The sequence below is a fragment of the Mauremys reevesii genome, linkage group 20 (genome assembly GCF_016161935.1).
Source record: "Mauremys reevesii isolate NIE-2019 linkage group 20, ASM1616193v1, whole genome shotgun sequence".
NCBI classification, from domain to species: domain Eukaryota; kingdom Metazoa; phylum Chordata; order Testudines; family Geoemydidae; genus Mauremys; species Mauremys reevesii.
The window spans coordinates 18,581,082-18,604,003 of record NC_052642.1 but is presented as its reverse complement, the minus strand read 5'-3'; the positions used below and the strand labels follow the sequence as shown (position 1 = coordinate 18,604,003).

The 22,922-nt window shown below is 42.6% G+C and overlaps 1 protein-coding gene across 1 annotated transcript in view; it reads right to left on the bottom strand.

The window, feature by feature from the left end:
* PPM1D (protein phosphatase, Mg2+/Mn2+ dependent 1D) overlaps positions 1-22,619 on the bottom strand; it is a 35,328-nt gene extending 12,709 nt beyond the window's left edge. The window contains exons 1-3 of the mRNA XM_039507732.1: positions 21,983-22,619; positions 11,087-11,315; positions 8,333-8,457 (exon numbers count right to left, since the gene is read on the bottom strand). Coding sequence (XP_039363666.1) covers positions 8,333-8,457; positions 11,087-11,315; positions 21,983-22,445 — 817 coding nt within the window. The 5' untranslated portion in view covers positions 22,446-22,619. The remainder of the gene's footprint in view (positions 1-8,332; positions 8,458-11,086; positions 11,316-21,982) is intronic.
* Between the last annotated feature and the right edge of the window lie 303 nt (positions 22,620-22,922).

The following is a 22,922-nucleotide window of genomic DNA, read 5'->3' as shown; positions in this document are numbered from 1 at the left end:
ATATAAAGTGACACGACAAAAGAAGTACGACTACTGTCGTTCCCAATTTACAGACAGGGAACTGAGACGTAAAAAAATTAAGGGACTTGCCAAGGAGACACGGGAAGCCTGTGAGAGCACACCAGGAACTCAACTCAGATCACTTCAGTCCCAGTCCAGTTCCTTAATCATAAGAAGCTCATCCTTCCTAGTGCCCACAGAAAACTCTCCAATACCATCAGTCTTTCCTATAGCAAGATTGGATACCTCTAGCTAAAACAGAAGTTGTGTGCAGAAATCGTTTGGTGAAATTCTACGGGCCATGTTATGCAGAATGACTCTAGCCGTCCTCTTCTGGCCTTTAAATCTGTGTATCTGTCGCTAACCAAAAGCTATGAAGTACTATTCACTTGCTTGTCTAGATAAATCAAGAAAAGAAAAATGAATCTAGTAGTAGCAACAGCAGATGGAAAGTTGGTCTAGAAAATAGTATTTCCAAAGCTCATTGAACTGGAGTGGACAGACTGCTCTCCAAGTCGTGTTTTGCCAAGCATGCGCATTTTGCCAAAAGGAATTCTTTATCACAGATGGTTTGAAACCATTTTCCCTAACATTATTCCTCTGAAGGTGGCCATTCAAATTCACCATGTAGGCAGGTACCTCCTTTTATAGATGGGGAAACTGAGGAAGCAAGGCAATATGACTTGCCCACAGCCACGCTAGGAGCAGAGCCAGTGTCAGAAATCAGGAGTTGCAGGCTCCCAGACTCCATTCACAAGACCACACTCTATCTGTTCTTAATTAAAAACATGTGATGCCACATGTTACATGATTTGTTAAAAATCCTGTCACTCTACAGTCTTATGACCAGGGATTTTTTGTATTTTGGGGAAAGGTGACCACTCCTACATCTCCCAGCAGATCAAATCATCTGACACTGGAATAAACTTTGTAGAATAAGTTTCCAGGGCAGAAGCTGAGCTGGTATGCATGTCTACACAACTATAGATAGATAGAATTGGAAGGAACCTTGAAAGGTCATCAAGTCCAGTCCTCTACCTTCACTAGCAGGACCATGTACTGTCCCTGACAGTTTTCTGGGGTTTTTTTGCCCCAGATCCCTAAATGTCCCCCTCAAGGATTGAACTCATAACTCTGCGTTTAGCAGGCCAATGCTCAAACCACTGAGCTATCCCTCCCCCCAACAAGCACAATGCTGGTGCTTAGACTACATGGACATAAAAAGATTTCAGGCACACTTCACAAAAGACATTCCATCTCTACTGAGTAAACATTTAGCCCTAAAATACCAACTCTTTTGGTGCACTGTGTGATGTCTGGGCCTAATTCAGTTCATTTTTAAAAGTATTAAGCAGTGTATTCCCCCTTACCTGGTTATTGTTCTATTTTTGGATCACATTTTAGAATCTGCTTGCATCCCACCTGTAGCCAGGAAAGTAGTTTTTTTGTTTGTTTTTAAATGTTAGTTTATAATGTACTCAGACTTCAATCCAGTCCAGTCCCCTATCTCTCTCAAAGCAAAAATTTGCTACAGAAGAAATGCTCAAATCAAACCTTTTCCTTACATTTCTGTAACATGTTTTTGTATTAAATAAACAACTTTTAATTATTTTTGGGGGGGAGGGTCTACTTTAACAAGTCGCAATGAAAAGGAAAAGACAACCCCAATTTCATTTATCCCACAATAACTTTTTAATTAAACTTATATCTCATAGATTTTTGGCCTATCAATGGAAGCACAGGATACTCTACAAGGATTTGTACAGAAACCATATAGCTCATTCGGGCTCATCTGCAAATGGAAAAAGGACTTGTCACTAAAACTAGTGGCTTAATATTTCTTAACTATTTCTTCTATAGCCACAAGGGGGCATGTTTACTGCAGTCACAAGGGGAAAAAAAAAATCATACAAGTGCGGCGTAATGTATTTTTTACAAGACGAAAATAACCTAATTTATTAAATTTACTCCAGGAAAAAGGAAGGGCAAGGCTAACGGGAGGCTACTGCCAAGAGTATGCAGGTAAGTTACACAGACGCCAATAAGGCATAAACCCTTTTATTATACCTGCAGGACAAACAAGACATAGGGGTGTACTTGGCTGGATGCAGGAAGCATCTAAAACTGAAAGGGATCTGAAATAAGGGGGATGGCAGGGGAGAACAGAGAACCCAAGAATTATGGGGTCAACGGAAAAAAAAAAAAGGTTACAAACTATGATGTTGAAATGGGAGAGAGGACAGAAAAGTGAATATGGAAAGCTGCCTTGTGACTTTTGTCCTGGAACTGCATCCCTCAGTGAGCACTAAGAAGGCATTTCAGATCCCAAAGGGACAGCCACTTCTCTGTAGTATTTTGGCCAGCTGCGTGAATAGAGAAAAATAAGAACACAAGGGGGAACAAAGTGGCCAAAAATGGAGATGATCCCATCTTTAAAAATAATTATTGTTTTTAGTACAACTTCAAGGAAGAGAAAGAAAGAATCATGCACAGGGAACTCCAGAGACAGCTAGAAGGAAAAAAAAAAATCTCTTTCAAGATAAATGGATCCACATGTGCTCCAACATGAATCCTATAACTCAAACAAGACAGCACAGACTTGTCACAGGATAGGGGCTGAAATGTATATTCTGCACTTTATTCAGACCTCTGTGCTATTTTCTTCAACAGAAAACTTTGGGGGGGGGGGGAATTCCACAGAATGATGAAGGACATCTCTAGGACAAATTCTTTTTGACAAAATTTTAGCTGAAAATAATATAAAAATATTTCAGATTTAGTTTACGTTCACAACAACATTACCTTGTTGTTTTAAAATGTCCTGAGTTAAATGAAAGTCAGAGTCAAAGGTGGAAGTAGCCCAAAAAAAGTTAGGGATATTTACTGTTACCTTCAACCTAGAAGGTTTTCTTTTTTCTTCATTTTTTTTCCTTCTACTTAAAGATGTACAAGCTTAAAAGAGAAGATTGTTCTTCAGAGAGAAGAAGTGCTAATTTCTGCTAACAATACATCTTCTAATAATTTGGATGTCTTTACTCTGAATCCATAATGTAGGGTGATTATAGAGAGTTAAACAGAGATGCGGTAGGAATCTTTATCTCCTGATGCGTAAGCATGTACATGCAAATACAAGCAAATGGGTAATGTACTCAGGTTTCACCTTAGATGAGCAATCCTCACACTATTAATTAGGTATTAAGATTCTTTTTTTAAAAGTCTTATAAAGGGACAGTAGGCAGCACTCTTGGCTACCATCAAAATGATAGTTTTCACCACTCAGTCTCTTATCAATAGAAACTAGACAATGCTTTGCAATCTCTAATGTTAGTATGTATCTACATCTTACACTGTAATTTAATAGGACACAACATAAAGAATAATCCTACGTATGAACAGATACACGCGACCTAAAAAGCACAGGTGTGAAAATTATGCCCACTCTGCACTGTAACTGATTTTTCTTTTTTAACAGTTCATTGAACGTGAAAACTAAATCTTTACACAAGGACCTAATTAGATTATCTGAGGTCAACTAGACCTGCCACCCTAGCATTTCATGGCATGCACATGAAAAAAAAAATTTACAAGACAATTCAGGCATTCAATAGGCTGCTCTGACATGCCGCTCCTATGTACGTAACTCTGTAAGAGCCAGGACTCTTGTAGGTGTTATGCATTTAGTGGTTAGTGCCCCAGGATATGGTGCGTCTATTTTAGGTGTTAGCAGGAATCCTAATGTACTTATTAAAATTAGAATCAAGCCTATATTACGCAGCCACCCAAAAAAATCCTGGCTTTCCTAGTGCACGCATACAAAAATTATAAACATGCATACGGACACAAGAAATCACAAGGGTATACTTAAAGTGACCATGTCAAGTAAAGAGTTTAACTATGGCCTGCCTAAGTACAGGTTTCACTGATTATGAAGAATTAAGAGAACTATTCAACTGCAACTACTATTCCTCTCACACTATATAATCGCACCGACAGTTACAGATTTCGGCTCTGGACCAGTCCTCCTGAGGACAAAAAAATGAAAATCCTACAGAAAATAAGAACTGGGTTCAGATCCGAGGCAGTGCCCCATCAAGAAACTGCCCACGTGATTTGCAAGGCTTTCTCAAGACCCACTCCTGCTACGATGCCCACAAGGTATTAGCCAACTAATCTTGGCCAGGTTGTGGAACAGCAGGAGATAACTTATAAATACCAGCTAAAGAAATATTCATAAGTATCCAGTTGTGCGCATAGCAGGCCTATATAACTGCATGATTTTATGATTGCTTTAATCTCTTCTCCTACCGTTGTTATACTCAGGCATTGCTTCCGGTTTAAAATTATCGTGTAAGCTATTCAGAGCCGAGACAACGTCCTTGCTAGGTCTGTACACCACAACATATTATAATAGGGCCCAGATAGAGATTGGGGCCTTTGGATGCTACCAGAAAACAAAGATAAAAACAGACCAGAAATTTAGTTCAGAATTATTTCTTCAACATCAAAGCTAACTACTTCTTCCAATTGAACCAAGTACATGGGAGCAAGAGTCGCATCTCTGTGCTACCTACCAGGTACCCGGCCACTCACCCATAGAGCACTGAAAGGCAGCCATATTTGATCACAGCAGTCGCTGCAGAAGCCAGAAGCTAATGGGTTAATGTAACTTTGATAAGGAATGTAACGGAACTGCTACCCATCCGGCAATCTTTCTAAAAGAGAGGGAGAGGGAGAGGCAGGGAAATCTATTTTATCACATGCTTTCTGGAGAATGGCTGTTCTGGAGAGGCTAGTCTGCTCTTTGAAATTTCTCCCCAAAATGCTGTCTGTGAGCATGTTCAGTGGAGTCTTTGCAACACTATTCCTGAAATGGGAGTGGCTTGTAATAGGAGTGCCCTGTAATAGGACTGGCTTGAGAGCGTTCTATACGGTACATTAAATAGCCATTACAAACCAAACTGGGCACAATCTACAGTAAGGTGGGTTTTTTTCAGAAGAGTTAAGTACAAATATTTATGTTTAAATTACAATACAATCGTATGCACCTCTATAGCATGTCATCAGAAGATCTAAGGGCACCTTACATACATTTACATAGCACCAAGAGCACACTAGGCACTTTACAGAGAAGTAGCTAATTAAAAACATACACATCCGATAGAGGGATTGATAGGCTATAAATAGATTACTTCATACATTACTTAATTACAGTCACCACTGAAGTGGAAAGCTGTTTAAGAATATACAGCACCACTGTTTAGTTCAGGGCAGAAGGATGGTGTGCCAAAAGTAGAAGAGCAAGGGGAATTTGGGGAGAATTAATTTCACCAGGATGGCTCACTAACTGTGCCAATCTTATGTTTGCTGTCCAAATATTTGTTTTTCTATAGCGTTTATGGCATTGGCTATATTTAAAACGTTCACCACATTCCTTACAGTGATGACCGGGTTTAGAGAAGGAAAAATCAATAGATCATCAAAATTAAAATGTCCCATTTCCATATCAAAATAAAAAGTGATTAAGGAACAGACATGAGCTGCAGGAAGTTGGGAAATCTCATTAATACACTGCGAAGTATCAGAAGAGCAGAAGCTGGGAACACACAAGATATAATTACCTGGTCTGTGTTCAGAAATTTGCAGCCTGTGAGCAGATGCACTTCTGTACCATTGCCTGCTAGAGGCAGATGGGAATGCCTATTTAGCAGACTGACGTTCCCCTGGCAAAAAAATTTGGCCTAGACAATCATTTAGCTACCTGTACAGCTGGTATCTATATTTTATGTTACTGGCATCCTGCAAAAAATTAGTGTAATACCCAAATCTGGGCACAGCGGAGCCACTGGTTGTACTGGTAACTAGTGAAATTGACTATAGTGCTGGTAACAGAAAAGTATGTCAGGGTTAACCTGGTTATTAGTGTCAGAGCAAACGGAATTACTTGGAGAGACTCCAGTGCATGAAGTGTTGGTGCCAACCAGAGCAGCAATGCTGGGAGCCAGCCAAGTGGTCGAACGGAGCTTAGTAGCATGAATACCAATGATTTTAGTTGTGATAGGCCTTGCATAAGCAGTTTTTGAGGCCAGCATGCCCCTCATGGAGTCAAATCCTGTTTCCAAACTGAGCATCTGTGCACCATCTGGGTCCTAGGGGAAGGAACACAGCTGCGTTCCTTTTCTCAAGAGGTGGCCATACCTCATGCACAGAGAGGATGTGAAGAGTTTGCACCAAAACACTGTCATTCAAGCCAGTGTAAACTTGGCATCTTCAGGTCATCTAGGAACATCTTTTTAAAGATCCAAGCATGCTTGACTTCAAATGCAAGAACTGCTGCCACAGGACATTTTCTCCTCTCTTGCACCCAGACTCTCCAGCAACCCTTTCCATCCAGATGAGAATTGTAAAGGCCACAATAGGAGCCTAACAGATGGATCATTTGCTGAATCCCCATCTGCACACAGAACCCAGCCAAAACTGACTTGCTGAGAGGAATCAGACCCAAAAACTGTTAAGCCTTCTGGAAAATTCACGACCGGTTCAAAACCACAAAAAGGAAGAAGGAAAGGGGAGAATGAACTATTACCAAATTAAAAACTCTTCTACCTTTTACCATCTCCAGAGCAATACATGCTCACCTGTAGGAAAGGGGAGCAAGTGCATGTTTTGCCTAGTAGCTGGAGCACAAGACTGAAAGTTATAATTCCTGGGTTTGTTCCACAGCTCTGTGTCTCCTAACCTTGAGCAAGTCACTTAACCTCTCTGGCTCTCTTTCACCATCTACGAAACAAGGATAATGTCTCCCACAGGGGTTTTGAAGCATAATGAACAATTGCAAGGTGTTACACAGAGACTACTAATATAATTTAAATAATAATATATGGAGATATACCTATCTCATAGAGCTGGAAGGGACCTTGAAGGTCATTGAGTCCAGCCCCCTGCCTTCACTAGCAGGACCAAGTACTGTCCCTGATGGTTTGTTTGTGGGTTTTTTTGGCTCTAAATCCTTAAATGGCCCCCTCAAGGACTGAACTCACAACCCTGGGTTTAGCAGGCCAATGGCTCAAACCACTGAGCTATCCCTCCCCCCACTCTTTAAAGAAGAATCGTGTTACTTTTTCGCCATGTCAAGCCATGTTCCTCACCTGATCCCTCATCTTGCTTTCTCCACACCCCAAGTTTGCCACAATACCTACACTTACTATGTAATTCAAATTAGTGTGTCCGTTACTGTCACACAAAAGAGTAATATCACTTGCTCTTAGCACTGGACAGTTTCAGGTGAAGCACAAACAGTACTGGCTTGTAAGCCAGTGGCAATATTACTAAGCAATTACTAAGTGAGACAGCACACTTCTGAAGCCAGACTGCCTCACATGACAGCCTCTACTGGCTGGTTGAGGGACAATGATGCAGTCATAAGAGTGCTGACCAGCTATCCCAAGAGGAGTGAAGTCATGGTATTGTATTTATAAGAAAAATACAAGAATTAGAAATCACCTTTCCTAAAAGCTGTACCGACCGGTCTTCTTCAGATGTGAAGAGAGTATTCCCAACTAAGAGCACAGAGGGGAAAGGAAGAGAGAGAGCTGTACGTACAAAGCTAGATTCAGCATTTAAATCCAGGGAAAGGAAGTGACAAGAAAAGACTTCAGCATGTAGGGACATCAAGTGGTTTTTGCCAACTGCTGCCAAACTACAAAGCTTTTCCTCCAAGAGTTCTTACACAATACATGGCAGACCCAAAACACATGACCAACCTGCCTTCTGAACATGATTCTGCCCAACATGCTTCCCCGACTAACCCTTTTATGGGACCACCAAAGGCAAAAATATATATGTACAAATATATGGCTAAGTCTTATACTTGGCAGTAATTCTTCTGTTATTTCCTGGGATCTTTAGATAGAAAATAGTAGGCATCACAAAGGGAAGAATCAGGTCTTTCACATTTTGCTGCAATAATGCTGGATATCACCTCATCAAGCATTCTGGAGTGGTTTCCATTTATTTCAACAGAGAAGACTCAGCATGCCCTCCAGCTCACAGATACATACCACCTTTAAGGGGAAAAAAAACTTGTGTTGAAGTGAAGAAGCCAGCTTCGCAAGACTAACAGGGACACATGTTCTGTATATTACAGGGGAGAGCTTTCACTCACCCATTAAGCCAAACCCTCTTCAGCTCTATTTGGGAAATTCTCTATTCACACTGCTTTGATCCCCTTTATGCAGGGACACCTTCCCTTCTATAAGAAGATACCACTGTTTGTTTTGTGGCTTCAACATTTAGGTCTCTTACTTCACCGGTGCTAGACCTGGACACCACTTACCAAGCGCTCGTGCCACGGCCAGGAATGGAATCTGGTCAATGACTGTACTCCTCCGCACAGGGCCATTGTGAGTCAGCCGAGGTCTCTTCCAGACAACCCGATTCACACCAGACTTATTGATCACACTAGAGGTATTAGAAACAAAGGGGTGGAAAGTAAAAAAAACAATTAGTCACAACCCAGCTGATTTTGTATGGTTTAAGTTACAGAAACAGTTAGCCCTACTATGTATGGAATTAATGCTATGACCTCAGTTAAGGCCTGCAGTGTAGACGCATCCTTCAGAAAAACAGTGAGATTGTGATAATTTGAGGTTTTTAGCCTAGCTTTGGCAGACGAGGCAAAGGGGACAGAAAAAGAGATGAAAAGCTATGGGGATTTTTGGCTTCCTGCTGATCACCTGAATGCCACTAAATGTCTCCCTCACATCAGAGGAGACGACAAACAAAGTTTGTTCCCCTGAGATGCTGGGCTGCATAATATCAATGTCAAATCCCAAAGGGGCAGTGTTATTTAGGGTTCTCTTTCATTTTTACTACCTGCCATGGCTCTGATAGTCAGCAGCAGGAGTGAGTGGTTTAAAAATAACTGAAAAGAGCCACCTTAAACAGTCTTAATGTAGAGGTTTTCTTGCTAGAGTAGCAACAGCAGGCAGAAATAACAGAACAGTCATCATCTGCTCTCAAGTCCAAATGAAAGAAACAGCTCTACATTTAAATTTTAACACCTGCTCTCAGATGTTGAGCAGTGAAATTAGTTCGCTCACATAAAGTTATTGGGGACATGAAGGAGAAGCTATGCGGAATAAGAGGCTTATTGTGGTGAGAGGCGATAAGCCATACCCAGAAGAGGTAGTAGAAAAAGGCATTGGTGCAGCTTGGTAATAAGCTTACTTTCCAAGACGCTATGGACCAGGCACCAAAGCTAGCTTCACTTATGGAATAGCCATAGGCAATTAGACACTGAAACGCTATGGAGCAGCCTCCAAACTCTTTGTATGACATTTATTCCAGGTGCAACTCCAGGGACTCTGAAGCCCTTACATCAGTGATGAATTGAGCCCCGTTATTGCGTGGCATGGTGTGATATGCACAGGAGGAAGGATCACAAAGACTATGTCCTCAGATTCCCATGCCCATTTGGAACCCTAATGGCCAAATCATGTTAATATTATTTCTACCTGGAAGAAGATCCCATCCCACACTGACATTTAAACAGATTTTTAGTGGGGAAGCTTTCTTAATTTGACTAGCAGATCCAATTCTCCTCTTCTCCCATCACCTTTTCCCCTCTCTCTCACGGGAAGTGAAGATGTCCTGCTAGCACAATCCCACTATACTCCTGCCCAGTGGCACGTCTCACGGTTCTGGGAGTAGCTGGGCAGTCTCTGCCAGTTTCGTCACCAACTCTGGGAAAAGCTGAAGGACCACCAACAAGACGACAATATCAATCCCCACCACTCCTGTAAAAAAGGAAATTCTGGGAATTGCCCACTTGCAACTAGGAACTTCAGAATATATTCTGTGTCCTTCAGCCAGTGACAGAAAAGCACATTTGGAAACCTGTAACATCTACAGGCACTAACCTAGTGAAACTGCAAGTTATCATTTCAGAAACCTCTTATCCCAAATGCAGCTAGCTGATCTGCTTCCACCTGCTAAAGACACAAATATCTGAAGGTTAATGAGCTGACAGGGTTCTTGTGTGAACAATGTCAACAGGAAAACCTTCAGTGATCTCTGCGCTCTGAACTGCTAAAAGAAGGGAACGGTGCCCATCCATCTGGTGCAGTACTGTTGAACAAGAGAGCATAGGGCTCCTATGAAGCTGTGCCAGATTCGAGCCCTGAGGTTTGTTTCACAGCACTGGTGCCATCTGACAAGGCTTCCTGCTTGCTCCCCTACCTCTCAGCTATAGGGAACATGCATGAACTGCAATTCGACTCCTTCTGGGATGTTTTAAGATCAGTCAGTTCATGGAAAAGAAACCCAAAAAGTCAGCTTTGGCAAGTAGAGGAGGTAGCAATGTTCAAATACTATGACAATGTTCAGATTTACAGTGTTTAAATACAGTGTTCTGTTATTTATTTGTGATCTTAGTTTTCTTTAAAGAAAAAAGTCTTGCAAGGCCTGTTCTACAGCTGGCATTGTTACCTCAAAGGCAATGTAAAATGCACCAGAAATTTTACTTTTATAGAGCAGATAGATCCTAATTAGATATGGAAGATACCATCTTTTGCCAGTACAGGGTACTGCATTCCAATAGAGGCCTTACCAACTGCAAAATGAACACTATGTTGCAACCAAAACCTTAATATTTTCTTCATTTGATAGAAAAAGTGCTCTACAGCTCATAGTTAATCTTTACATGGAAAAACAAATTTCTCTTTCAAATACTCTTAAGCCAAGGAGAACAACGTCAGTCAGCAACCACCCCTCCCTTCTTCTCCCACTTTTTTCAGAACCCCAAATATACTTCTCACTTTGGAGATTTCATTGGGCTTCCATTCGGAAATCAAAAATCACCCCATCCCATAAACCTCCAGCAAAATGGCATTAGTACCAGAGAGTAAAATAACGCAACTCTTCCCCACGGCTAACCCACTGGATAGCCAGAGCCCAAATGGCAGAAACACAGAAGAGGTTCAAACAGGTTCACCGAGCTGCAAATGCAAAGTAGACTTGAACCCATTCGATCAGCAGGACAAGGACAGTGACGTGAGAAACTGAAATGAGAAACAAAACACAGAGTTACCTGCCCCCAAGACCTTCGATTCTCTCCTTTTCTTTTGGAAGTTCAGGCTTATGGTCCTGTGTCACCTCCACGGCCCTAACAAAGTCGTCTTTGGGGTCATCCTGGACTCCCAGCACCACTCCTGAATCTCCGACATGCGCCACATACATCTTTGACCCACGGATAATTACCACACTGGCGGTAGTTCCTGATGTGCTTGGGAGGCCAGTCATGGTCTTTGGCCACTCTGCTGCAATGAGAAATAAAAGCTACATTTTTATTCTCTGAAACTTGTCATTAACCCCCTCTTAGGAGATTATTTAAAAAGCCCCAAGATATTACAACTACCTGAAGAAAAATATTTTGTAATGATGTCAAGAATGGATTAATAAGTAATATTCAGGCCAAATCATGCCAGTGTCAGTCAAACTAGAAACTGAGTGGCTGAATAGGTGTTTCTTCTTCACCTGTTTCAAGCCTTACCACAAGTCACAGTGAAAATGGCCTTCATAGTCTCCATCTGTCTACATTAAATAAAACCCACAGATTTTAGCACAGTTGTTAATTTCTATTCATGAAGAAACAAAAACCAAGAAAGCAGAGGCATAGCAGATCAAGAGTAAGGGGTGTGTCAGAGAGGTCTGAATAAATTACAATGAGGTGTGTGTATGACAACATTATGACTGGTTCAAACCAACACCCTCAGGTTTTTCCTTTCTATGATCATAAAATTAATTTAACTTCAGATTAAAAAATAAAAAATAATCCATACTGAGGTCAAAATACTGAGGTGGGATTTTGAAAGGCATCTCCCAGGGTTTAGTTGTCTGACTGCTGCTGGAGGAAATCAGTGCACAAAAAAAGAGATATGGTGTTAGTTGAGAATATCTCCCAAGATTCAGTGAAGCCGAATGTTCACCTCCCTATTAGAAGTTGTAGGAGTGTCAGATAAATCAGGTCACTTAGTTGTTTGGACATTACAAACCCTTACAGGTAACAGAATGACTGCCTTGATATCTATGTGTATTTTGGTTTTACATAGTAGCTCAAAATAAATTGTCTATTTGCATCACCCAGGGGAAATTATTCACATGTCCACACTGAGGACAGAACTGCACAAGTTTCTTATGTTTGCTATCCCACAGCCCCATGTAAAACTTAGTACCCAAGAGATACCCCGCCAATTCAGAATTAAACGCATATTAAATATCTACGCCGGCTTTTCCTCCTCCCCTTCCACATTAAATTCAAACCTCTTCACATTAAATTCCTGCTTTTTCTCAGTCACCACTCTGCCCCTGCCAACTTTACCTTCATCTCCTCCTACGCTCCCCCTCCTGCTCCCAAATTTCTCTCCTAACTGCTCCCTTTGTCTACTTCAGCTATACTCCCGACTTGATTTTTTCCTACAGCCCATTTAATGTTTGGGGCAGCCCCCCAGTTAAGATACACCTAGCCCCACAATCTCCCTCCCTCCTTCAAACATCAGACATGTCACCATTCCATGAAACCAACTGTCAACAGCAACCTCATCTTATGCTTGTTCTGCACTGCACTGCATCTGCTCATGTCTTAAGACCGTAAACTCTTCAGAAAGGGGATTCATTTCTCTGGCATATTTTATCTATTGTACTTTACAATTTACACTTACAATGGTTACCATTAAAGAGTTTGCTTTTCCCATAGTACAGTATGCTCCACTGCAGTATATATTCCACGTATCAGAAATACCATAGTAAGGTAAATACCCTAGTACAGTATGTACTTTCCTATGGCATCCACTTTATAACAGAACAAAACTAACATGAGGAACCTGATACACTTATTTAACCAGACAAGCATCAGTAAAGTGAAGATTATCTTCAGGTTCCAGCAACTTCACGAACTATTCAAGACAACTATGCTCCTTGTTGCAGCCTCCATATGTTCTGGGACAGAAATGAAAACATACAGCAAGATCAGCATATTAGGCCTTGAAACCAGGTGCTTTAACCTGGGAGAATTACATCATTAAAAGGGAAGAACCCTCATCCCCCCTCACCTGAGCCCTCCAACCCTTCTCCCCATCCCCCTATCACCATAATCCACCCTCCCCTCGCTGGAGTCCCAAACACCTCTCCACTTACTCCCCCCATTCCTCCACTCCTTCACCTCCCAGCAAGCATTCCCATGTCTAATTTATTTTATTTTCAAAAACAGTTTGACTGCATTTCCCCATTTTTATTTTAAAGACAGATTTTAGCAACACCCCTTCAAACCTTATCAGTTCAAGGGCAGAAAACTGAACATTGGCTGAGGGCAGATCAGGATCAAGAGATTCTGCATACACCCTTTAGCTGACCAGCTGCAACAGAAATCGGCAGGCTAGAAAGTCTTTTGGCTACTCTGTGCGCACAGTAATCCAGCTGGTGCATAAGAATTAGGCACATGCTTAGCTAGCGAGCTAAACTCTCTCCCTAATACCATTTGCAATTTTGCTCCCCCCCAGAGATACTGGGTGCCATGTACTTTCTAGGGTTAACTCTTGAGCAATTAAGACCCTTGTGCCAGGATTGCAGCCCTGGTAGAATCCATAAATCTTAAGAAAAGCTGCTTTTTCCCCCCCAAGGAGGGGGAGCTGTACCTCAAGAACCCCTTTCCAAATGACCCCAAATTTGGATCACTAATCCTACCCTTTCCCCCATAAGGCACACCAAATTTCAAAGGAATCAAAGGGTATATCTACACTACCCACCAGATCAGCGGGCAGCGATCGATCCAGCGGGAATCCATCTAGTCTAAATGTGATAAATCAACCCCCGAGCCCTCTCCCATTAACTCCTGCACTCCAGCGCCGCGAGAGGCGCAGGCGGAGTTGACAGGGGAGCAGCAGCTGTCGACTCACTGCAGTGAAAACACCACGGTAAGTCGATCTAAGTATGTCAACTTCAGCTACGTTATTCACGTAGCTGAAGTTGCGTAACTTAGATCGATTTCCCCACACACACACACACCAGTGTAGACCATGGCTAAGTAACATTGGAGATTTTAAAGCACTTTAAAAAGTCCAGCATGAAATAGAACGCTATTCTAAACCTGAACTATAGCAGAGCTGGCACTCCACTATACCAACAACAACTGTGGAGAAAGGCCCCCGCTAATTAATTTCGAAGAGAAATATTACTTTGGCCAGTAGAGATTAAGCCGATAAAACATTTAGAAGGAATGTGTGCAGGCAGAGTCAGGAAAACAATGTGGGCAGCTGCGTTCAAACACAAATGCATCAATTATTTTTCTTAGCCATTGTTTAAAAAAGAAAAGTTTTTGGATTCCCTCTTTGGAATCAAAATCTTCAGTCAGAGACATGGATAACCTTTAAAATTCTTGCCCAGAAATTCTGTTGTTTGAAGAACAGGAGCACTTGTGGCACCTTAGAGACTAACAAATTTATTTGAGCATAAGCTTTCGTGGGCTACAGCCCACTTCATCGGAGGCATGCAGTGGAAAATACAGTAGGAAGATACATACATACATATATATAAATAAATACATATACGGAACAATGTGGGGGGGAATAAACAAACTATTTCCCCATGTTTATCCCCCCCGAGTAAAACTATTTCTCCATGTTTATCCCCCCACCCCCCAACACACTGTTCCGCACAACTTCTTGTCAACTGCTGCAAATGGACCATTTTGATTACCACTACAAAAAGTTTCTCTCTCCCCTGCTGGTAATAGCTCACCTTAACTGATCACTCTTGTTAGAGTGTGTATGGTAACACCCATTGTTTCACGTTCTGTGTGTGTCTCTGTGTGTGTATATATGTATGTATGTATGTATGTATGTATGTATGTATCTTCCTACTGTATTTTCCACTACATGCATCCGATGAAGTGGGCTGTAGCCCACAAAAGCTTATGCTCAAATAAATTCATTGGTCTCTAAGGTGCCACAAGTGTTCCTGTTCTTTTTGCGGATACAGACTAACACGGCTGCTACTCTGAAACCTGTTGTTTGAAGGTTATCACTTGTACGGGTTTAGGTGCCTTCCCACTGTTCACCTTCTGTTAACTGAACGAAAGGACTGGAGCCTTCAGACAATAAGGATACGTTTAAACTACAGCTGCACAGCTACTGAGCTGCAGCTGTCCCACTGTGGTGTAGAGGCTTCTTCCATCGACAGAAAGAGTTTTGCCATCAATGTAGGTAGTCCACCTCTCTGAAAGATGGGAACTATGTCAAAAGAAGAATCATTCTATTGACTTAGAGACATCTACACCAGGGGCTAGGTGGGCCAAACTATGGTGCTCAGAGCACGTTTTTCACAGCCCTGATCCATGTAGCCAGGTCAACCTAAGTTCTAGGTGCAGACCAGGCCTACGTGTTGTGTATTTCTATAGCACTATTCAACAAGGGATCAAACATTACTTTACAAATATTATGTCCCAAGATCTCTGGGAGGTGAACGACTACTATCCCACCCACTTTGCAAATGAGGCAAAGTGAGGTTAAGTGGCTTGCCCAAGTCCACAGAGCAAGTCTATGACAAAATTATGTCTAGAAGAACCCCAGAGTCCTAACTTCCAGTTGTGCGTTTAGCCAGCAGACACCACTTCTTCTCCATTTAAAAATTTAACCAGAGATCAATTTCATCCCCAATTATTTATTGAACAAAAACTGCATTGACCTGACAGGTGGATCAAAAAGGGCTTTGTCTAACAAGCATGGCAACTGTGGATATATTTAATACACTCATAGAATGGTGAGATTGAGGCAGACCTCTGAAATCCTCATTTCCATTTAACCTGTGCATTTATTAAACAACAACATACACTGGTAGGAACTCATTAGCTGCAACAAACCCTTTTTTGCAATAAAGAAATGTATTAGACAATCAAATTAGTGTTTATGTAAAATGAAAAGCATTGAACCAAAATCCCACATTTGTAAACAAAACAGATACAGCAAGAGCACATGATTTTAAGCTCTCACTAAGCCACACCTAGGTCCATCTACATTAAGGGGCTTAAGCAAGTTAAGCCTTGATTTGTTTTAGTGGTGAATACTACATATAATCTAGAATAGGACTTTCTTCAGAGATTCAGACCATGCTATCTCAGACTACAAGAGAGATGTGTTTTAACTAGCAAACACAAATTATTAAAATCCTTTTTGTTCTGTGGGCAAGCAGTACATTCATTATCATTGGCCACACAAAAAAAGATTTAAAAAAGCTGAAACAAATGTGGTGATAGGGTTTATCCATGAGCATTAGCCCCAAATGGATCTGACATGCAGCAGTGACTTGTATATAGTTTGAAACAAAGAACTAAGGATTCTGTTAATATACTACTACTTTCAAAGAATGCAGACCTGATCAGACATCAGTGGATGAGTCAAGACTCCAGATCAATTACTAAAAACTATGACTCTGAGGGAAGGCACTTACATGCCTCAAGTTTCTTCTCACTTCATAAAATGAGGATATCTGCCTACTTTAGAAAAGCGCTGTCATGCTGAACACTTGTAAAAGACTTCGGCTTTATTTTCACTGGGGTAGTGGAGTGTTATTAACTCAAGTTAGCTAATGCAAGGTGGATTTTACCTGCCATTTCACTCTGAATCTCACTCATCCTTAGGTCATCAAGTTTAAGTTGGCTAACAGATCCCCTCCTCCCTTCATCGTTTTAAGACCCTCAAAAAGCCCAGTGTTAAGAGTAGCAGTTTTAACTCAATTTCCTTGTTTTAACCACTTAAAAAAAAAAATCAGGCTTTTCATAACCCTAATGCAGAATGGTTGTTTTTAAACACCAATGCAGTGTTTTTTGTTTTTCTTACACTAAATAAAAGGTTCAGGAGTAGTCAGGTATGCACTTTTATTTCCAAAATAAGGACTCTTGGTACAAATTGTTTCACTGTTAATTCCAAAGCGAGGGTCAAGCCAAGACTAGACAGACTCCCATTTTAATTACTAAGATATAAAGATGTACAGTTCTTTTTCATCCTGCCAAACGTAAACTAAAGACATAACAGGTTGTTACAGGTGTGTCTACAACCACAACACCAGATGGTCAGACAAATGATCCTAACTTTTTCTGTTTGTTTGTGGTTTGTTTGGTTGGTTTTTTTTAAGTATGAAGCTGTATCCACCACTGACTACACAACTATTCTCATGTGGCCAATTCCCCAGCTAACTCTTGAGCTGCAGCTAGTTGCCTTAAAGGATACACTGCAATAAAACAGCTGTGTTAGATAAGTGGTGATTCTCACAGTAATTTCAGATTTTCTGTAGTGTATAGAAGCCAGGTGCTGACACACAAACCTAACCACACCTGATCTGGCGATCTGGAACTGAGGCTTAAGTTCAGTATTTGTTTCAGTGGGATCACAGGTCCCAACAAGACTTCAGTAGCCTGCCACTGAGTATTATCTCAACCCAGCAACATGCATCTTTCAAGCTTCCCCCCCCCACACTTCATTAAGCATACACACAAAATATAAGACCAAGTTTCCTTTTGACAAAACAAGTCCAGTGCACTGTGTTTATACCAGACTCCGATAATCCAATATGGTAGACAAAAGCCATTTTTCCTAAATCAGATGCACTGAGAGCACATGCCACTTTATCAGTTAAAAGGCACAATGCATTGTTTGTTCTGGACAGTATTAGGTTTTCTCCCTGTCCAAAATGCTGCAACAGCTTCCCAAGCCCCTGGTTCCAACTGCTGCCATCCCTCATTCAAAATACTGCCATGGCTCCCATATGTTCCTTGCGTCTTCCCTCCTCTTCCCTACCTGGCCACTGAGAAGGAGCCTTCACTCAATTACACTATCCTATGAAGTCTACATAATCTGTTTTAAAAACACACACAATGCATACCAGGGGTCTTAGTAATGTTGCTTTAAGATTAAGGGACTGTCAGTAGGATTCTTTATTAATAGGGGGTTTTCTGATAGTTACAGGACTATTGCAAGGCAAGATCAAGATGACCCAACTATAAAGGCAAAGTTGTACATCATTAAGTTGACAAATTATTGACCACTTTACTGTGCACTAAGTTGACAGTGATCAAAAGAGGAATATTGAGATGGGACAACACCACCGCACAGTTGCATTCACTACTCAGAATTATACCCGCACTGCTTGTAAACAACATAATCTCTCCTACATGTTCAGCAACAGAGGAACAATGAGAAACTGCTGTTATGTCCAAGTAATGTAATTCAACAATAGTTTTCTCGCTTCTGTGGATCTATATCCCAACATTTAAATTTAAATCATATAATTATATCCCCAGTGTCAGCGTCCGTCTACCACATAGCTGTAACTGTGCACTAACACCATCACCTGCCTAATAGTTATAGACTCATATAGCTCTTCCCACACAGTATCAATTTTGTTTTAAAAGGAGTTAGATTTTGGGATGTCCTTAACAGCAGAAGACAAATGTGCTAACATGCACTAATACTTTTGGCACAGACAGGCCCCAAATTAGAAGTGTGTAAACTGGTTAACAGAGTTAACAAATCTTCACCAGGCTTTTTATATACAAGGCTACACACCGTACCATACAGTAATGGGCCTGAGCAATTTAGGAACACTATTTTGAACCATTACGGTGAAGAATTTTAAATGGGCAAGTTGAAAACTTGTTTGGAGACATGTTAAGACAGGTACCTACTCTTTCCACCTGTGAAAATCCTTCAGGGCTTGACAAGTTAGAAATTTACGCATTATTACTAGTTAGTATTAAACAGGTGTCACACACAGAAATACCCCACCCCAACTGACAAAACAGACACCACCTTGGAGTTTGTATTACAAAGGAGTGCAGCCAGCCCAGTGTGCACAATAGTGAGGAAAAGAGAAATGTTGAACAAGAACAACAGAACAAAGCCCTTCTCTTGAAGAAAGGACCTTGTGGTTATTCTGTTTTGTTTTTTAAACACATCCATTCAGACTAAAACAGGATCTCATTGTTTAAGGTCTCCTCCAAAAGACTCAGACAGCAGACTACATGGAACTCAACCCATCTACCTTGGAAAGCGTGGAATCAGATAAGTCAACTCTGTCAGGAATGGAACAGCTGGTTCCAGGGAATGCAAGTGTTCTAAGCCTGCCATTAATCTACACATCAGCTAGTTCTAGTCACTGTGTAGCAAGAGATTTAATAAAACAACAAGATGGGAAGTATTGTTTTAATTCCACACACACACAAGCCCTTCTTCTTTCCACACAAAATATCACTAAAACACTACATAAATTGTGGAACGGTGTTTGTTTTTTAAATGGGCAAAACAGTGTTAGAAAAACTAACAACATTACTACAGTTGTGCAACTACATGGTAGAGTATTAAAAACAAAACAACAACTTTTGTTTCTGGTCTCCCCATGCTGGTTTTCTGACCCTCTTTCCTCATCGATCAACAAAGCATTTGCTACACACCAAAGCAGTTTTATAATCCAATGTAATGCTCCTCTACCTCAGCTTTACTCTGCCCACAAAACAAAGACAGATCCCTCTTGCAGGACCCTGGTCGTTGGCTTGGAAATATCCAAGTCAATGGCTTATTGGCTGTAACCATGGACAGTCACTCAGGGTATGCGTACACTACAAGCACTACAGCAGCAGCCACACTGCTACAGCGTAGTTGCTTCCTACATTGCAGGGAAAGGTTTTTCCCATCACTGTAGTTAATTCATCTCTCCAAGAGGCTAGATTGCTGGTATTCTTCCATCAACCTAGCTTTCTCTACATTGGAGTTAGGCTGACTTACTATGGAGTATTTATTTGAATATTTTATTGAATGAAAACCTCAACTTTTCTTGCACCTGCAGCAAAAGCTAGCAAGTTTGTGCTCCAGAAATCAGGGAGGACGGCTTACTGCAAAACTTACAGAGAAGTTACAGAACTACCAGCAAAAAGCAGTGCCCTGGCTTTAGCTGTCCTTGAGAACAGTTTAGAATAGTTATATATCAGAAGCTCTGTTTGTTACTCACCAGTTGTTGCTCACAGCACTTCCTACATCATGTCAATAGTTGTTTGTTTTTGTTATTGTATTTTATTTTAAGGGGGGGGGTTGCACATGCTATGAAAACCACCCTTGGTTACCACTCAGCAGGGAGACAACTAGAAAACAAGCTCATGATCTTTATCTCCATTCTCTCTCCCCATTGTTTGGGTCCATATCACCACCCTGCTTCCTGTCATGCAAGCCCATAATCTGGGGGTTAGCTGCCACTTCTCTCTTTTCCCCAATATCCAGGCTTTGATCAAGTTCTGCTGCTTCTTCCTCTACAATAGCTCTAAAATCCACTCCTTCCTTTCTGCCCCAACAGCCACTTTTCCCATATCCCCCACTCCAACTATGGCAACCTATTTTTTTTAAAATCTTTCCAATACATCTTACCCCTGAAAACCCTGCTCTGTCCAAAATCTTTCTGCAAAAAGTCTCAACTGATACTTCAACCATGTCATTCCCTTTGAATCACTTCATTGGCTCCCTGCTGTGTTGTGCATGGAATCCTAATTTATCCTTGACTTCAAGGCCCAATATTCACAGTGCTCCTGCCTACAACTTTGACCTGGTCTCATTGTGTGTTCCCTCTCCCTGCCAGCCTTCATACCCCCTTTGTCTTCATGCTTTTCTTCCATGCTGTCCCATATGCATAAAGCCTCCCCAGACTAATCAATAAGCCACAATCATCACCACATTTAAAATCCTCATTAAATTTACTTCTGCAGTCTCACCTACTAGATGTGTGAGGAAACATCACATGCATGATAATATCATCACCTAAATCTTTCCCTCTTCTCTTGCATAATTAGGACACTCACTTATGTCATGCTGTATTATTAGCTCGTATGGTGTTCAGGGCAAGGACTGTGCTCTTTGTTTTGGAAAGTACCGAGAATATTCCCGGATACTCAAATAGTAAAACAAGTAACAAATAATAATCCCGGTTGCAGCAGGCATGTTTTGAATCCTTCCATCAGCAATCAATGGGCAGAACTGGAGACGGGGCAATTGAGAAAAAACGTCAACCAAGTCCTTAGGAAGGGACTCATTTGGTACTAAAAGAAGTTCCCCCTGTGTCTCAGGGCATTCTAGGTAAGGAAAACCTGGAGGTGACCACATGCACAACTTCATAAAATAACAAGATCTACAGAACAGATTTAGTAGGGGTTCCAACTTGCATTGTTAGCAAGGCAACACACAGCTTCACAATCACCCTGTCCTCTTTTATCCAAAGTCTTTACCTAGTGCCTTTCTATCCACCACAATGTCTCCTCACAGCATGGGGTCTTTTCCCTTCCCCAAATAATCTTTACCAAATGTCTTGATTGAACCAGAAAACCATTTTCCCCCCCAAGACACATTTGCAGCCTCTCCACATGTAGACTGAAACAATTATAATGATAGAGTTAATGTCCTGTTTCCAGCAACAATGGAGGGAAACTTTGCAAGCATGTAACTCACCAGTATGTTTAAAAAAAAAGGGGGGGGTCGAAAGTGAAGGAAGAAAGAGATGGCTGAAACCGGGGTGTGTTTCCCATTCTCAGTAATAGCGCATGGAGAAACTTGGTGTTGTCTTGTTCCCAGTACAGGATGATACTGACCTGTTTCCAAATGGTGTGAGAATAGGACAGCACGGGGGGGAGACAGGTGCTCCCCTTTTACCCCGGGTCGGGGGTGCAAATTGGAGGGAACAGGGGGGAAGTACCGGGCAGAGAAGTAAAAAGGCGACTGTCCTGCTCCTAAAAGGGGGGGGGGGAAGCGATCACTGCCCAGCCAATTCCCAAATGGGAGGGACAGGGGGAGAAGCAGGAAGGGGGGAGGCTGCCGCCCTGATAACGGTTCGGAGAGGCGGTGAAGATTAGGAGCAGAAGCGAGGGAGAAGTTGAACAGATCTGGCAGCGCCTGTAACTTACGCAGCTTTTTCCACATGGCTCGGTGGCAGGCAATGAAGCCTTTGCGCAGGGCCGCGCACACCTCGGCCGGCTCCGCGGAGCAGAATCCCTTCTGCTTCTTGATGAAACCCCAGAGGTTCTCCCGAGCGAACTGGGCCGCCTCCCGGCCCCCGTGCCCGTCACACACGGCGAAGAAGGCCACGGATCGGCGGAGGCACCGGCTGGAGCCGGGGGACTGCTCTTCCTCTTCCGCCGCCGTCGGGCTAGCGCCTCTCCTCCGGCAGCTTGCGGGCAGGGGGTCGTGCCTGGCCCTGGCCTCGGCCGCCCGCTGGCTTCCAGGCCCCGACGCGCCCTTGGAAGGGGGGCCCTCCTCCCCTTCGGCCGGCAGCTCCGGCTCCACTACGATCTGGGTCACATCCTCCATGTATTTCCTGCCTCCCTGGTCGGAGAACACGCTCACCCCCAGCGAGTACAGACCCTCCATGGGGGGACCGGGGTAGGGGCTGGAGCCGCTTCTCCGACGGTAGCAGGCCCCCGAAGAACCAGCGCGGGGTCTCCAGCCGAGCGGCTCTGGCGCGCTCCCCCGCCAGCAGCTCCAGCCGCGGCCGGTGACTATTGTTTATGTTCGAGGCGCTGTTTGGGCATGTCCGAGACACGGAACGCGGCGCTCATGTAACAATCCCCGATGGAACCCGCAGAACCTGAGCGTTCCGAGGCGCAGCGCCCCCTGCCGCACGCCAGGGCTAACTGTACCTCCCGCGCCACCGTGCGAAACAGCGCCCCCTGCGCCAGTCCGCGACTCGGGCCTGGCAACAACCCTCTGCAGTGCCCCCTGCAGCGAGCCGCGGGCAGCGAGAGGCTTTGGCCATTGTCCACCCTGCGTTGAGAGCTTCTGCTGGTCCTAGGTCCACTTCAGAGGCTTCTCTATAGGGTGACCACTGACCAGTTAACAAGTATGAAA